Here is an 18,134-nt window from a genome sequence, read left to right on the forward strand (position 1 = left end):
TTAATATAAGTCTCTGGATGGTAATTTGGAAGCAGCTCCGAGGAAAACTCTGCCCACAGAGGTCACACTATCCGCTTCAATGGCAGACCCTCAGTGACCTAGCTTCCTTCCACTAAACTATGTCTTAAAAGTTCTACCACCTCCCAGTAGTGCCATGCTGCAGACCAAGCCATAACACGTAGGCCTCGGACCTCTGGAGAACATTTGGCTTAATTACCTTTCTGTTGCTATGCTTAAGACACTGTGACCAAGACAAAGAGTTAGAGTCCATGACCATCATGTCTGGGAGCATGTCAGCAGGCATGCAGGCAGGCATGGTGCTGGAGCAGTAGCTGAGAGCTCACATCTTGATCCACAGGCTCTAGGATCTGGGGATGCAATGGGTTTTTGAAACCTCAAAGCTGGGCCCTGTTATGGGCCTTAGGTAGTTTAGAGACTCACCGTTAATTATATTATATTAATTAATAAATGTTAACAAAGAAGAGGCTTTTATTCATATACTGGCTCCAGGTCTACACCCAGGACTCAGGATTCTCCAGTGCACACAGCACCCAGCCACCTCAGTCAGGGCCTTTTAAAGGCAAAAAAAACCCCACCAAGTTACAGCCTGTCTACATGCAAGCAGAAGGTCCTGCAAAGCAAGCTTTTGTTTGTGAAGCAGAAACAGCAGTTTTGTTAAAAGTTGTACAAGACCAGGCAATTACAAAAATTAATCATTAACAGCACATAACATTTGGAGGTCCAATTTTGCTTTATTGTTCTCTTAAGCACAGAAATTTTAAAGTTTTAAACATACCCCTCAACATAACCTTAGTCATCACACCCCCAGTGACAAAGCTCCTCCAACAAGACCACACCTTCTGATCCTTTCCAAACAGTTCCACCAACTGGGGACCATGTTATTCAAATATATGAGCCTATAGGGGCTTTTCTCATTCAAATCACCATAACATTCTAGACCAGCTCTAAACTACAGCACCAGTTTTCAGTGAAATAACCCTTTCACCTTTACATCTGGCTTTCTTTCTCCAGCAACCAGGACCCTCCCCCCCCCCCCCCCCCCGCCCCCAGGTAAATCTCATTGGAGTATTTCTGGACTCCTGTTTGTGGTAATATTAGAAGTCTCCACAGCCACACAGTTTGCTTAAAGCTCTAGGGTTTGGGTGGGAAGCAACAGCATTTTGCTTTGCTCTCTCTGCCTTCACTTTTTGTGTGCCAGAATCCCTGACTTCAGACCTTGGAGGTCAGCAGTGAACCTGATTCTGGGTAATCAAAGTTACTCGGAATAAAGCTTGACTGCGGCTTTCAATCTCATTTACCCTTTTGAATTTCTTCATTGTGTTTCATTCTTACATTTTGTAATTGGTATGTGTTTGGGGGTAAGGGAAGCCAACAGTTCATCTTGACTAGGTGGCTATTGTACAGTCAATTTCTGATATTTATGGCTACTTCTTTTTTTAAAAAAAGGTATTTGTCTTTTATTTTACAAAAAATAAAAATATGCTAACTTGTATATTTGCAAGATCATCTAAAAAATTCTCTACAGAATTCATTAGTTCCTTAGAAATTCCATTTAAAAACGGACGAAGCACACAAAATGGAGATGTGAAAGCAATGAATGAATGGGCACAAAACAATCCATTTTTACAAGCTATGCAGCAACAAAGTACATGTTCAGAGGAAAGCCAGCTTGATAAGGAACCTAAGCAGGAAAAAAACAAAACCCAGCTCTTAACCATCTAGAAAGTTTTTTAGGGGAGTGATGGACTGGGGAATTGACCCTGGTCTTTCCATCCGCGAGCAGGCTATTATAAACGCCTTATTTCAACTCAATATTTACAAATACTGAGTTAGAAGCTAGAGAAATACAGCTGAATACAATCATCTTGGACTCAAGGAGTCCACAACTGGAGGCAGCGGGGGTGTGTGTGGGGGTTGGCACATAAACAAGTATGTTTTGGTGGTCGGATTCTATTCTGGGGTTTACATGGTTACGGGCAATAACTGTGTCGGGTGATGTCCAGGGGGAATAGTGGGTCGTCTGCAAGAATTCCCCCGTGAAGGGTCCTTCTCTGCGGGGACTCAGGCGGGGCGGAGGCTGGGGCGCAGGTTTTGCAGGGCACAGCAGATGGTTACCCCCCGCGCGGGCGCGTTGACAGGTCCTCGGACCCCGCAGAGGTCCGGACTCTCCGCCAGGGGGCGCTGCGGCCCCGCCTCGGCCGGGCCGTTACGTTTCCGGGCACCAAGGCCCGGGGAGCCGCCATCACCGCCGCCCGGGCGGGCGCCACTGTGGTCCGCTCCGGTTACCGGGGCAACGGCGGCGTTTCCTCCGGGTGGGCCGCGATCGTCTCTCGGCGCCATTTTCAAACTGCGCTCAGCGCCGGAGCCATTGGCGGCAGCGGGAGGAGCCGGGGAGGACGGCGGGTCCCCGGGGCGATGCGCCGCGGGACGGAGCCGGCGGCGGCGGCGGGAACGGCGGTGAGGCGCGCCCGGGGAGGCCGCGGGGGGCCGGGCGGGGTCGCGGGGGGCCGGGCGGGGTCGCGGGGCCTCCGGGGCGGTGTCCCCCCCGAGGGACGCCCGGGCGCTGCCGGGAGGAAGTGGGGGAGGGCGGCGCGGGGACCGTCGCACCGTCCGGCCGAGCCGCGGGGTCGGGGAGAACTGTGGCTCCACCTTCCAGGCTGAGCCCGGGAAGGACGGCCAGGCCGCCCCGGGCCACCGGCTTTGTGCTGCCCGCGCTGCGGGCTTGGGCTTTTAACCCCCTCGGCCTCCGTGTGCACGTTGGACGTTTCTGTACCAAGTAAGGGGTGCCCTCCTTAAGACACCGAACCCACCCTTTTCTGTTGTTTTGAAAACGTTGTCGTCCGGAACATAGGGGAAACCTGACATGTACATAATTTTTGTTTTCTTCTTCTCTCCTGGGAGGACTGTACTTCGCGTTCACATTCTGTCGTCTTCCTCTTGAAGGATGGAGAGGGATGGTTTCGGGGTACCCGGAGTTGGCCGCTGTCAAAGAGGGGGGGCATGTTTCTTGGAGTTTGCCCTGTAAGGCTAGCTTGTCAGGTGTTTTTTTTTTCTTGTGGCCACAGAAGTTTCTCTGAAACACCGGGCATCAGTCAAGTCCCTCTTGTGGAAGGAACTAGAAAGTCCTAGGGGAAAGCCTCTCGAAGAGGGTAGATTTGTAAAGGGCAGTAATCAAGAAGTAGCCTTGTGGCCTGGGGAGTTACTTTCTTACGACAGCCTTTCTTCGCTTAGTGCTTAAATAAGGAAGATGCCATCATTGGTCCTTTATCTCACACCGGGTGTTCAGAACATCAGGTTTTGCACGTATTCGTTTTTAAGCGCTTACATTTTACCAGTGGTGAAGAACATATTTTTTTTTTCTTGATTTAGAAATATGAGTTCTATGGCTCTATTTATTTGGCAAAGGTTAGAAAGGAGCGCATTTCTAAAGAAGTGACCTTTGCATAATTCAGTTTTAGGGTAGATTGATAGAAAAAGTAGTCGTAGGTGTTTAAAAAGACAAGTATAACACTGTCTCGAACCGCCACCCCACCGAGAGAGAGAGAGAGAGAGAGAGAGAGAGAGAGAGAGAGAGAGAGAGAGAGAGAGAGAGAGAGAAGTATAGTAGTACAGTAGCTGGAGGTGTAGCCTGGTAGCAGAGTGCTTGCTCTGGGTTTGGTTCCCAACAGTGCAAACAAACAAAATAGACAAGTTATAAAAATGCATACAGAGGTGTTTATATGTGTGTTACTTTAAAAAAAAAAAAAAGGAAGTAAAGGTGGGCATGGTAGTACACACCTGTAATCCTGGCACTTCAAAGGTAGAGCAGAGGAAAAGGTGGAGGCCACCTGGTCTACAAAGTGAGTTCCAGGCCAGTCAGGACTTCATGAGGAGACTTGGTCTCAAAATAATCAAAAGTACAAAAAGGAGAGTGAAATGTACGTGCTGAAATGCACAGACCTCGAGTGTGAGTGCACATTTGAAAGTTTTCCATGAATGTCTGTGCCCGGGTGACTTACCCCAGTCAATGCTTTTATCACTCTGAAAAGAAAGCCGTCCTTCCCAGTCACTCTCCTCGCTGTGAAACTGTTGCTAGCCCCACCGTTGAATTTTTTCCTGTTTCTGAGCTTTTCTTGATTGAAGTCACATAGTATGTGTGTCTGGCTTCTTTTGCCATCCCCGTTGTCAATGTGTACTGACAGCTCCTTACCTCTCATCTGAACCACACCGTCTGTTCTAGGGTAAGATAGCTTGTTTATCCCTCTCCCAGTTGGGTACAGTTGTGAGTTAGGCTGCTGTAAACACTGTTGTAATCTCCTCATGGACATTTGCGCCCATTTTCTTTTGTAAATATGCAGGAATAGAATTACAGCATTACAGGCTAAGGAGTGTGTTTAACTGTAAGAAACAGTGGCTGTAGAAACCCCCAGCCTTGTTCCAAGGTGGTTTTATGCTCTCTCAGCCTCGTGTGGATTTCACTTGCTGGGAGCCTTTAGTGACAGTGGTTATTATCAGTCCTTTTCATCATTTTGGTATAGGCAAAGTTGCACCTCATTGTGGTTATAATTTGTATTTTCCTGGTGATTAATGCTAAACACCTTTTCATGTATTTCTCCAGATATCTTTTGCAAGGTGCCCTTTCAAGTTTTTGTACAACTAAAATTCAGTTTTAGCAAATTTGGGAGGATAATTTGAGACCAGGTCTTGCCATGTATCCCTGGCTGGCCTAGGACTTACTGTGTACACCAGGCTCCTCTCAAATTGAGGGAAGTCTCCCCATGTCTGCCTCCTAAATGCTGGGAGTACAAGCGTGCGCCTACACACACTGGGCCTAACCTCGATTTTATTTTCTTTTTTCTTTTTTTGGTTTTTCGGGACAGGGTTTCTCTGTGTAGTTTTAGTGCCTGTCCTGGATCTCACTCTGTAGACCAGGCTGGCCTTGAACTCACAGAGATCCACCTGGCTCTGCCTCCCAAGTGCTGGGATTAAAGGCGTGTGCCACCACTGCCCGGCCTTAACCTTGATTTTCTTATTGGATTATTTTATTATTAAGCTCCAAGAGTTTATTTTCTGCTCTGTATCTGAATATTTCCTTAGATCTTATGAATATTTTCTGGTACTCTATGGTTTGTTTTTTTTTTTTTTTCTTTTTTCTTTCTCCTTTTCCTCTTCCTTGGTGTAAACCCGGGGCCTTCACAATACTTGGCAAGAACATTCCAGCTGTGACTTTTCATTTCCTCAATGGAGTGTTTTGATGAGTTGATGTTTTTCCCTATTATGAGGCCCTACCTATCATGTTTTTATTTTATGTTTATTGATATTAAGGAATTCCCTGTGGGTTATGGGCACACTCCAGTGTAGGGCACTTGCCTAGCATGAACAAGATGTCTGGATGCTGTCCACATGTAAGAAAACAGAGTTTCATTTAAGGATCCCCTGCCAGCCTCTGGGAAGTCTTTGTTTTCTTCTAGAATCTTCATTGTTTTAACTTTTACATTCAGGTTTATGAAGAAATTTGTGTTTTAATGTAGGAACATAGAGATCATATATATTGGATTTAAATCAGTGTTAATATTACAGGATAATGACTACCTGAAAAGAAACAAAATGATTCTTTCATATTAAAGGAATTTCTCCTACTGTGAAATTTTAATAGCTGTGTTTTAATCCTCTCTTTCAGGGCTTTAATTTTGGAGAGTGACTAAATCTGGTTTGGGAGACAAGATGACCACAGCCGCAGAAAGGAAGTATGTTAACATTAGGAAAAGGCTAGACCAGCTGGGCTACCGCCAGACTCTGACGGTGGAGAGCCTGCCTTTGGTAGAAAAGCTTTTCAGGTAAAGATAAAAATATAGTTATAAATGTCTATAGTCCTTAATCCATGTCCTGGGTTTGTGGCTGGCCTTCCCGCTTCAGTAAAGCAGCAAGTGGCCTTTGGGGAAGTCTGTAAGTCTGCTGAAACTTGTCTGCTCTCTCTTCAATCCAAAGCCTTGTCCCCCACACAGGGCCTTCACGGTGCAGGACACTAGGGATTGCCATGCTCACTGTGCTCTTCCGGGTCCCCATTTCTGAGGGTTCCCCTGAAAGGGACAGGGGTCAGAGGCGCTTTTCCCTTTTCTGTCTTGTCATTGGTGAGGACTAAACATAGCCTTGAGTGTGCTGGGCAGGCGCTCTACCTTTGAGCTGCACTCCCACCCAACTGCCCCATAAGTTCCGTGTCTGCCAAGCTGGTCTTTCATTTCTGTTATTCTAGAGAGCTCTCTAATTTGTTGTTATTACTGTCACATGTTACCTCAACTGAGTGGCTCTTTGCCATTTCCCATCTTCCAGAAGAGCTGTAGCCCGAGGTTTGAGATTGGAGCAGGTATTTAAGAAGGTTGATTAGTAGGACTACGAGTAACATTGGTAGAAAGCAGAGAATGGGTAATGATAACTTGTGACCTTGGATATGAGCCCCCAAACCTCTCCTGAGCTGGTCCCTTTGTTCATTTCCTGATGCTTTGTCTCCCACGTGTTGAGTCACACAGTACTCCTCTCAGCCCTCTGTCTCTGTACACTACTTCCTTTGCCTGTAGTGTGCCCTCCCTCCCCATCCTTGCCCTTGTCCTCACTGTCCTGCTCTCCATGCTGTGTGGGACAGTCACGTCGCTGCATTTGACAGTCACTTGGTTTTGTCCTTCTGTCATTGTGATCGTCATAAGATACGATCACTTACAGTTGCTGTAGATTGCTCATATCGTAAGCATGGAAATGTGTGGTTCATCGTGTGCTATGTGTCTTTGATAACGGTTGTCTGTAGAATATAGGTTCTTCATTAATAAGTGCATTTTGTGTGTGCGTTTTCTCCTCACTAAACATTTAGTGAGTGAGTGTTCTTAGAGGTAAGAGCGTGATTCTGGTTTGCTGTCTTCCTGGACATAGCAACAGCAGACAATCAGTACATATTTACTCAATGAAAAGCCAGTTTCACGGGTTCCACAGACCTGGAGAATGAGCAAGAGGGGAGCTTGAACAGTGACTTGGCATGGTAACTCATTTTGATGGGAGCCCAAATTGGATGTTGCTAAACAATGGGATTTTTAAACTAAAGGTAAAAATATCATTAAAAGTACTTTCAGAACTGGGGAAGAAAACAAACAACAATTTGATGTGTTTGCATTTTATAACTTATAGTTAGCTTGTTTTGAGAGACTTTTGAGGACCTTTTGATACCTTGAAAGACCCTAACTGCTTATTCTTCTTGTAAATTTGATATTACTTAACGTTAACATTATATTCGAGCCTTTGAAGAAATCGTTTGGAGTGACTGGAGGACTAATAGAACGTTTCCTTGCGTTTGCCTTTTCTGTCCTTGACTCCAGCGATCTGGTCCACACGACAGAGAGCTTGCGACAGTGCAGGCTGACCTCCACCAAGGCCGAGAAGGAAAGTGCCAACTTCGACTTTGTTTTGGAACCGTATAAACTCGAGAATGCGAGACTGAGCAGGGAGAATAATGAGTTGTATCTGGAGTTAATGAAGCTGAGAGAATACTCAGACCAGCACATTAAAGGTACGTGACACACTGATGATTTTGTAAACTGCAGGATCCCTGTCCTCTTTGTTTTGTAAGTGGAAAGTCTCCTTTTAAAATCCTTTATGAGGAAACTGGTAGTCCCACTAACAGCTCCCTAAATACAGGAAGATGTACTGAGGAATGCTTGAGAGTGGGAATAGTGTGCAGTCCATAGCCACAACCGACCTCACTATATGCGGATTATAGTTTTGGTTTGAAATTGGTATAAAGATTATTAACTGGCAGAATGGAAGCATCTTCTTGAAGCAACTGTTGTTTCTCTTACTGAAAAGGAAGGAATAGGTGAAAGCCCTGCAGCACTTATTAGGCAGTGTTGAGCCAGTCAGTAGGTTTCCAGGTAAAAGGTAATTATTTGGTATCTTACTATAAACTTTGTACTCAATAATTCTTTAGCTTAAAGTCGACTTACTGGATCAAAACCATGGTACACATGAATCATATACAATAATAACAAAAAAATAAAGTTGCTTTTTGTGATTAGTGGTTGTGTGCAGATTTGTTAGAGGTAGGAAGTGCATTTGGTGTCACCCACCTGTAACGCACAGGTGGCGCCTCTCAGCTTGGTGTGGCTGTCTCGAGTTATCTGTCTATCATCTTTCTCACTTTAAGAGTTGAAAACTGCATTGAAAAAGTGTTCACATGAGACAGCTGATCTGAAATTTCTGAATAATCAGTACGTCCATAAGCTCAAACTCCTGGAGAAAGAGAGCAAAGCGAAGAATGAAAAAATCCAACAACTTCAAGAAAAGAATTTACAGGCTGTAGTACAAACTCCCGGTGAGTCTTCTCCATCACAAACCCAGTTGGCCAGCGAGCTCCTGAAGACAGACTGGGCTGTGTTTCTTTTTCATGAGAATCTATTCATTTAAAAAGTGCGTCTCTAATCTTGCCAGCTGCTGAAAAAAGTAAACGGGTTATAAGTTTTATACGACCCCAAGATCAATCTATCCATTTAAAAACATTCCTGCCACCTACAAAGATAATTACGGAGGCGTTGAGTACTAATTCAGATTATAGTATGACTGGATTACAGGTGACATCCTATTATACTTTAGTTGTGCTCTTTGGAGTTTCAGTTATGTGCTCTTTGTGTGTGTTTCTGCTCTTTGTATGTTTGTGCATATGTAGGAATGTGTGCGTGTGCACGTGTAGACCAGAAGTCAACTTCTGATTTCTTCCTCTGTTGCTTTCCACCAGATTGTTTTGAGACAAGGTTCCTCACTGAACCTTGAGCTTGCCTATTAGGCTGTATCTACCTGTCTCTACCTCTCCAGTGCTGGGATTACAGGCATGGCACCACAACTGAATTTTTTTTCATGGTTTCTGGGGATTGAACTCAGATCCTCCTGCTTGAATACCTGTTGAGCAGTCTCCCAGGCTCCAGTTACCTGTTCTTTGGACATTGTTTAATAAGCGTGTGTATTTTAGTTCTTACTGCCGGTGCTCCTCCTCTGACAGTTATCTGATGGTGATACTTTAGCTCATGACATTGTTCACTGCAAGGCACACTCAGATTTTAATCCTGCTGAAATCTAATCTAGCCAAGGGACAGTTTAAACCTGTGTGCATATGCCAAGCCTGCAGGCATAGAAAACTTGTTTATTAAATGTTTGAGAAATACATTGCTCAGTCAGAGATCAGGGTGAATATTTACAGATGAGCCCACTGTATAAGAGAAGGTTGATCTGTGCTGTTCAGTACTGAGAAAGGTGTTCTGGTTCTCCTTGGATTGTAAGATGTACATCTGCATTCTTAGGTGGCAAGAAAAGAAACATTGCATTTAGGCGCCAGCGGATGCAAATTGATGAACCAGCCCCACCCTCTGAGGTCAGTTCGTACCCAGTTCCTCAGCCAGAGGACCCATACATTGCGGACCTCCTGCAAGTAGCTGATAACAGGTATGTTACATACTTACTTTGCTGAGCTGGGGATGGTGGAGGTATGCATAGTGTGCTCAAGGACCTGAGTTCAGTCATCATCATCTTCTTCTTCAGCGTCATCTTTGTTTGTAACGAGTCTTTTTCTGTCCTGCCAGCCAGCTTCCAAATAATGACAAAGAGACTTCTTACTAATTATGAAAACTCGCCTATAGCCTATGCTTCTTCCTAACTAGTTCTTAAAACTTAAATTAACCCATCTATATAGGCTTTTCTCATGGGCCTTGATCATCTCCTACTTCCTCTCTCTCTGCCCGAAGTTCCGCCTATACCTCCTGCCTAGCACAGAACTTTGCATAGTTACTTAATAGGTATTTTCAGAATGATATGGATACTTTCTACTTGTTTATTATTTTTGTTTTGTTTTGTTTTGTTTTCGACATAGGGTTTCTCTGTGTACTTTTGGTGCCTGTCCTGGATCTCGCTCTGTAGACCAGGCTGGCCTCAAACTCACAGAGATCCACTTGCCTCTGCCTCCCGAGTGCTGGGATTAAAGGCGTGCACCACCACCGCCCGGCTTTTCTACTTGTTTAAAAACTTTGCTTTCAAATAAGGCTTGCATCTAAGGTTTCTGCCCATACTTGCTGTACCATAGCTTATTGCTGTTAGGAACCTATTTCAATAGAGTCGCTTTGACATTCGGTTTCATCTAAGTAGGTTAACTTCTGCTGGAATCTCTACTGCTTCAGACTTCTAGCAAAATGCCAGCTGGACATGAATAGATTGCTATCTTGATCTGAAATCCTTCTCTCATACATTCTTTATCCCTATATTTATATTTCCTTATATAAATCAGAATCAGACCTAAATTCCATTTAATTAACTGTTCCTTAGGCCTCTAGGGCAAGGCCTTGAGCACATGCCCTGAGATTGTCAGAGTAAGGTCATGCTGCTGTTTGGAAATGCTTGCAGTCCAGATGTCACAGAGAGAGTTATAGGGCTTTAAGGGCAAGAGAGCAAGCTCCAGGGACACTGTAGTGATTCTGGGGGAGGCCTCAAAACTGTGGGGTGCATGGGGAGCCAGTGCAGGTAAGGACTTTGTGGTTCATGTAGAGAATACAGAGAAGGTTTTTCAGCCACTCATAATATCTAAAAGAGCATTGGTTGAGATCTGCTGAAGACCACTCCAATCATTTGTTCTCTCCTAATACTACGTGCTTGTGTTTATATGTCTCCCTTGACCTTTTGTGGTTTGCTCATCTGTTAAGGTTATGGCTAGGCTCCCGGGCAGTAATATTTAAAGAATTGTTTACATTGTACAAGTGCCATCCATCAGTCTCCCGTGTCTGTTTGCTTTGGTGTGCACATACACTGTTTGCATACAGTCTCCTGCACTGATCTTAGAGTGCTTGCATGCATGCTCTTATCCTTAGTAGATCAGTAGAGACCTTTGCCTTCAATAAGTCTTGGGGTGAGCTCTCTACAACCCACTTATTGCAGCCCACAGAAAATTTCTCTTTAAAGCAGACCCACTTCAGGCTTTTCCCATCAAAAGTGGGTTATGCCATACTGAAACAATGGAATCCATGTGGAGTTCAGATTGTTTGGACGAAATCTTGATTCTGTTAGAGCTCACAGGTTCTAGGAAAAGCAGGCTTTTCTGGGGTCACTTAGAAAACTGCCATTTTCTCAGTTTTCTCCTCTCCAGAAGTGTAAAGTAGTTTAGTAGGCATCACAGGGTTGGTTAGGGTCAGAAAACACACACTCGTTCCTTGATTCACTTAGTGATGTTGTGAATTTTGATCTAGACCTTGAGTTTCCAATACTTCAGAGTTGCTCCAAGGACCCAACAGAACAGTGAGGTGATACATTGCATGATGAATCTGAGTTTCTAATCACTGCCTCTCAATTTTGGTATCTTCTTCTATAAAATTAGCTCTCCGAGGTGATGTACTGTATTTATTCTGCACAGTACTGCATCTCCCTCCCCCGCCAAAGCCGGAAGTGGGATTTTATGCAACAACAATCACTTTCATGTTTGTTTCTTAACTAAAGTCGTCACGTATGCTGACATTGGTTCTACGTGTTTCAGGATTCAGGAACTTCAGGAGGAAGTCCACCGGCTGCAAGAGAAGTTAGCGCTGATGGAAAACGGAGTGAGAAATTACAGCAAACAGGTAGGACTGCTTATTTGTGTGTCTGGGTTGAGATGTGTATGCTCTGATCGTGAGTAGAATTGTCTTATCCTTGATAGTACAGATCCCTAGTTTTAAATGCAGCCTTTATCTTTCCAAAGAGCTTGTTAGTCGAGTTAGTAGGTAGAGTAGCTCTAGAGTGCTTGTTCCCTTCCCTTCACTATTCACTGAGGTGAGCAGTAAGTTTAGTTTTTCTTTTATTTAAAGTATCTATTTCCCCGAATAAAAAAAATTACCCCAAATAAAAATTGTAAGTGTGTTACTATGCTCATCTCAAGAATAATTTTATTTAAGTATGACAACATACTTTCATAATTATACTTAAATGTTTTATATTTGTTAGGAGGGCCATCTAGATGGCTCAGCAGGTAGAGGTGCATGTCACCAGGCATGACCACATGAGTTTCATCTCTAGGACCCATACAGTGGAGGGAGAGAACCGACGACTCCTGAAAGTTGTCCCCTGACCTCCATGTAGGAGGCACACACACACACATACACACACACACACACACACACACACACACACACACACACTATAAATAATTTTTAAAAAAAAAAACACAGAAGCCCATCCTGCTTCCTCTACATTTGGCTGACAACTCTGCCTTTCTTCTTCCCAGAGTTCTCTCTGCCTGGAAGTCCCACCTATACCTCCTGCCTAGCTATTGGTCATTCAGCTTTTTATTATACCAGTCATAGCAATATATCTTTACACAGGGTACAAATACCCCACAACATTCCCCCTTTTTGTCTAAATAAAAAGGAAAGATTTTAACTCTAATACAGTAAAACTATATACATTAAGAATAGTTATCAAGGAAGAATTAAATTTACAATGTCTAATCCATTTGTATTTGGCAAATTTGGAGGAATTACTCTATTATCTATTTCATCTTGATGAGTCCAAAGTTTTATATCTAAACCATTTTCTATCCTAATTTGTATTACCATTCTAAAAATATCTTTTTAGACCTTAAAACATCTTTTTAGATAAATGACTTAAGCTTTAATGTTTCTCAACCTTATAAACTTTACATCTCTATTGTAAGTTTCTTACTGAATTTGGTAACAAGGAAAACTGTATAACTATCTACTCTTCAACCCCACCAAAGATCCCAGAAAGACATAATATTACTTGAGTAAACAGGAAATACAGAGCAAGCAACTTCCAAAACTATAGAAACAACAGACATCTGTCTGCCTGGACAGCCATCCAAGGTTCCTCTGCAACATTGGGGCATCCTTCTTCAGCCTACAGGCCTAGAGTATACGACAGACTTTTCTGTGAATCAGGAATTTTGAAGGACTGTTCTACCTTGTCTTGGCAAAGTTTGGCAGTCACCTTTCTTTTGTGTCCTGCTTGTCCAATTTGGACAACATACTGTCAGTAGTCAAGGTAAGGGCAGTTTTTTGCTCAGTGGCTAGCTTTGACACAAAGAAAGCAAACTCCATATGGAGGTTCTTGGATGCCCTTCATCCTTTTTTGGAATAAAAAGTTTATAATCTAATCTCCTTTGTTTAGCTTTCTCCCTGACCATGACCAACAACATCTTGTAACCAACCCTCCTAAATGATGATAAATAACCACATCCCATTAAGTGACCAAAAACCATCCACCCCACCTCTTGGGAGTGTGGGCTTCATGTTCTTTAGACTGCTTCCTGTTGTCTGGGGGTGACAGCATCTCTAGGGAACCCTGAGAAAACTGGAACAATGGGCAAGTCTAGGAGAGCTATCTATATTATTTTTTGTTTCGTCTCTGTGTGTTAGGAAAGTGTAGAGCTTATCTGAAGTTTTGGCTGGATAGTCTGTGAGGCTGGACCATCTTAGCCAGCAGCTTTGAAGCTGTTCTGGACACAGAATTTTGAGAAAACTGAAACAGGCATTCTGAGAGGCTGGATCACCTGGGCTACAGGGTTGTTTTAGTTCAATGCTCAATTCTTCACACTTCTCTCCAGGGATGAGCTTCCTGGCATGTTACAGTCCAGTCATGCTGGATCACCTGGGCTACAGGGTTGTTTTAGTTCAATGCTCAGTTCTTCACACTTTTCTCCAGGGATGAGCTTCCTAGCATGTTACAGTCCAGTCATGCTGAACCATCTCTGTTGCCTCTGATATTTCCCATGGTTTTTAATTTTTAATTTTTTAATTTTTTTTTTTTTTTTTTTTTTTTTTTTTGGTTTTTCGAGACAGGGTTTCTCTGTGTAGCTTTGCACCTTTCCTGGAACTCACTTGGTAGCCCAGGCTGGCCTTGAACTCACAGAGATCCGCCTGGCTCTGCCTCCCGAGTGCTGGGATTAAAGGCGTGCGCCACCACCGTCTGGCAATATTTCCCATGGTTTTATGCATTAGTGTCACTGCCTGGAGCACCTCTTATTTTTTTTTATGCAGCACTGTAATAACCTTTGTTGACATCCTGTATTTACAAGGTCTTGGTGACTTCATAGGCACAGACATAGAATGCAGAGTGGGCCACTTCATCCCTTTAAGTGTTGGTGCAATCATGGACCATTGCATTCACTCTTCTGTTGAAGACCTGTTATCTGGCAACTATCGGGTGCCTGCTAGTACTCCCTCTTATATTAGAGAATATTCCTGGAAGTCAGTCTATTGTTTCATTCATCCTTGCATAGCTCAGTGTGTGTTCAGTAATTATTGAATTGAATCTTCATTGGGTTTTTTTCCTTTCTAATTTTGGGGAAAACAAAGTGTGTGTGTGTGTGTGTGTGTGTGTGTGTGCATTTTTCCATTTTTTTCATGTGAATTGGTGTCAATTTATGGTTAATAGTCATCTTTTGACTATATGTGAATAACAATTAAATTCACCCCATTTCATATCCTTTTTAATGTTGAATTTGATAGTAACTCAGTTTTCAGTGTTTTCCCTTCCTTCCTTCATTCTGGCAAGCACTGAAGTATGTCAGCATTAGTCCAGTACTTGAACATGTGTATAATCCACCAAGACATTTCTCTTCATATTAAACACTTGCCTAATTTTAGAGGAGAGAAAAAAAAACCTCAAACATTCAATTAGAATCAGCTCCATAAAAGCACTAATAAGAGTTATGTTGATACTGTTAACATTGGTATGTGCTGTGTTTTCACATGTGTGGATTCCAGTATAAATGGTAGCTGCTTGTATGCATTGTTGGGATATAAGGAAGTGTCCAAATGAAAGTGCAGGGTGAAGGATTTCTTCACAACCAGTTTGATCAACTGAAAGCACAATTTATGTCCTCAGATTGAACTAAGAGAACGAGAAATAAAACGGCTGTCACTTGCTTTGGATGGTGGTCGTTCCCCTGATGTCCTGTCTCTGGAGACTAGAAATAAAACCAACGAAAAGCTTATTGCTCACTTAAATATTCAGGTAATGGCTGTTAGGGTTGTTTCTTCAAGCATATAAAAAATCCAAGGTTTTTTATAATTTTCTATGGGTTTATAAAAGTGACAGGCTTGTTCACCAAGGTATTATTTCTAAGGGAGTTTGTTTGTTTTATTCTTTTTGAGACAGGGTCTTACTATATAGCCTTGGCTGGCCTAAAACCCTCTATGTAGACCAGGCTGGCCTTGAACTCACAGAGCTCTGTCTGCCTCTGCCTCCCAAGTGCTGGGATTAAAGGCGTTCACTGCTACGCCTGGCTCTGGGGAGTTTCTGATGGAGCAGAAATAAGGGGTAGCTTTGAGAAATCGGGATACTTAATAAGGTAGCAGTAAGGTAGGTCTAGTGTTCCAAACTTAAAGGAAGACCATAAACCCTGGGCAGTGCCCTCAGTTTGTTCTTAAAAATCTCATGAATGAGTGAGACATGGTGACACACTATTCTCATATCTATATCCCCTTTTCTTTTCAGAACAAGATCCCTGAACCTAATCTCCTTTGTTTAGCTTTCTCCCTGACCATGACCAACAACAACTTGTAACCAACCCTCCTAAACGATGATAAATAACCACATTCCATTAAGTGACCAAAAACCATCCACCCCACCTCTTGGGAGTGTGGGCTTCATGTTCTCTAGACTGGGAGGGAGAGGCAGGAAGATCAGTTTATGGCCAGCTTCAGCCCCGTAGTCAATTCTAGATTACCATGGATTACATGAGACCCTATCTCAAAAGAACAAAACAACAACAAAATATATAAATAGGGAGAGAAAACTGAGAAGGGATATTTTAAAATATACTAACCAAGTTTATCTTTGTGTATTGGGAATTCTTGATGGCTCTGTACTTTTAGAAACTTAATGACTATTTTATTCTATAAAAGATGATTTTAAGGTATACATATGCTTATGTATACTATGTTATAGAGTATACATACTGTCTATACTATATGCTCTATGATTCACAATATTGTCTACTTTATACTTTACATACATATGATATATAGCATATATTAACATGTAATGTATTATTGATATATTAATGGGGTGAGAATGTAGCTTGGTAGTAAAAGGCTTGTGTAACATGCGAGTCCCAAGTCCAAGCCTCAGCACTGCCAAGAAATAATAACAAAGCATGCAGCCTGTGTATGCCTGCACCATGCTGTGACCTGAAGATAAAGAAGCAGACGAGCTCTATAAGGTGTGACATGTGAACTTGGAAGTTTAGATATGCTGGGCTGTCTGTGTGTAGCCGGGTGGAGTTTGTTCAAATACACTGTCCAATGGAAACGTGAATGCAGACAGATGGAATACATTATCATTGTAAACAATGTATTTATCCCAATATATCCAGAACTTCATTTCAGCATGTAATAGTTTTACTTTCCTAAAACAACAACAACAAAACCCCAGAACTTGGAAGCCTCATGTACTTTGCTTTTATAGCACGTCTCAGTTCAGACCCCCCGTACTTCAAGTGCTCAGCAGCTCCATCTAGATGCTAGTAGCTGCTGTATTGGGCAGCACAAGCTAATGTCATTGTGACAGTCTTGTCATATTTTAGAGCTCTGTTGGGAACAAGTTCGCACAAATTTCTTATCCTTTCCTGCTCTGTTTGAAAAATCGAAGCCAGTGGACCTATATTTTCACTAAGGTACACATTGTCAGTTTGGCAAAAAAAAAAAAAAAAAAAAAAAATAGTATTTAGGGTTACACCTACAAAAAACTGCTGGATTTAACTTTGGGGTCTTTTCAAACACAGTGGTTAGAACTTTTAGTTGAAAGTTCAGAGTATCAGATAATTTCCCATTTGTAGACGTTATCACTGCACTTGCACGCTGGATACAGGTTGACTTCCTTCAGCAAGCTAATAAAGAACTCGAGAAGCACATTCAGGAACTCATGGAGACCAAGGAGACGGTGACAAGCGAGGTCGTGAACCTGAGCAACCGAAATGAGAAGCTCTGCCAGGAGCTGACCGAAATCGACCAGCTCGCGCAGCAGATGGAAAGGCATAAAGAGGAAGTGCTGGAGACCGCGGACAAGGAGCTCGGGGAGGCAAAGGTGATGCCCAGTCTGAGCTGGGGGATCTCACTAACGCTCAGCTCGGGACAGTCATGCTCAGCTTTGGGGTTTGCTCAGTGGGGGCGTGGCTCTGTGTTTAATAATCCAAGGTTTTCTTAAACGCTGTTCTCACCCTTTAAAAGATGGCCTTTGCCCTAGTTGGTTTAGTTTTCCTGAATCACACCTGTGCCCAGAGTAAATGTCTGCACCCGGTCCTGATTTCCTCTATGGCTTCTATCCTTGTCGTATTATCTCTGAAGTTTGTCCTCTGGTCAGATTTAGCTCAAGAATCCTTGAAAGATTATTTTTGCATGTGAGTATGTTTATATCATGTGTGTGTGTTCACATGTGTAGGCATGTGTATGTGCATTGGTGAACATGCACGTCTGTGAGCATATGTGTGGAGGCCTGAAGCTGATGTTGGCTGTCTGCCTGAGACACTCTTCCTTTATTTATTGGGGCAGGGTTTGTTCCTGAACCCAGAGCTCGCTCTTCCAGCTGTGTCTAGCTTGTGAGCTTGCCTAGGGATCCCAGCTCTGACTCCTTGGTGCTGGGATGACAGGTGCCATGCCTGCCCGGATTTCATATGGGTTCTTGGGTCAGATCCGAACTCAGGTCATTAAGCCTGTGCAGTTTGCATGTTCTCCACTGAGCCATCTCTCCAGCCCCATGATGCTTCTTTTTAATCCTGAAAAAGTGTGCTGATAAAACATGAATGAGATGTCTTTGAAGCGGTGTGCTAAAGGCCGTTGTGAAAGGGAGAGTGAGAATAGAGAACTCACACACACCTAGACCACAAGCAGGCTCTCGCTCATCTTGGAGGAGGAGCACTGTATGTAAAGTAACTAACTAGATGCTGCTCTTTAAAAGCTGTGTGCAAGGAGGTGCAGCTTAGCGGTAGAGAGAGCACTTGCCTGGTGTGTCCGTGTGCCTGGGCTCCATCTCCAGCCCACCGAAGAAAACAGAGCTGGTTTTACCCATAGCTTGATAGCATCTCTGGGAACTCTTCCTGCCAAGAGTAGCAGGACCCAGTGTGAAGA

At 43.3% G+C, this 18,134-nt stretch overlaps 1 protein-coding gene across 1 annotated transcript in view; it reads left to right on the forward strand.

The window, feature by feature from the left end:
- The first annotated feature begins 2,276 nt into the window (after positions 1 to 2,276).
- Cep135 (centrosomal protein 135) overlaps positions 2,277 to 18,134 on the forward strand; it is a 60,632-nt gene continuing 44,774 nt past the window's right edge. The window contains exons 1-8 of the mRNA XM_059276043.1: positions 2,277 to 2,478; positions 5,681 to 5,837; positions 7,362 to 7,552; positions 8,186 to 8,353; positions 9,333 to 9,474; positions 11,546 to 11,630; positions 14,893 to 15,021; positions 16,879 to 17,094. Of these exons, the coding sequence (XP_059132026.1) occupies positions 5,725 to 5,837; positions 7,362 to 7,552; positions 8,186 to 8,353; positions 9,333 to 9,474; positions 11,546 to 11,630; positions 14,893 to 15,021; positions 16,879 to 17,094 (1,044 nt within the window). The 5' untranslated portion in view covers positions 2,277 to 2,478; positions 5,681 to 5,724. The remainder of the gene's footprint in view (positions 2,479 to 5,680; positions 5,838 to 7,361; positions 7,553 to 8,185; positions 8,354 to 9,332; positions 9,475 to 11,545; positions 11,631 to 14,892; positions 15,022 to 16,878; positions 17,095 to 18,134) is intronic.

The sequence above is a fragment of the Peromyscus eremicus genome, chromosome 10, assembly GCF_949786415.1.
Source record: "Peromyscus eremicus chromosome 10, PerEre_H2_v1, whole genome shotgun sequence".
NCBI classification, from domain to species: Eukaryota; Metazoa; Chordata; class Mammalia; order Rodentia; family Cricetidae; genus Peromyscus; species Peromyscus eremicus.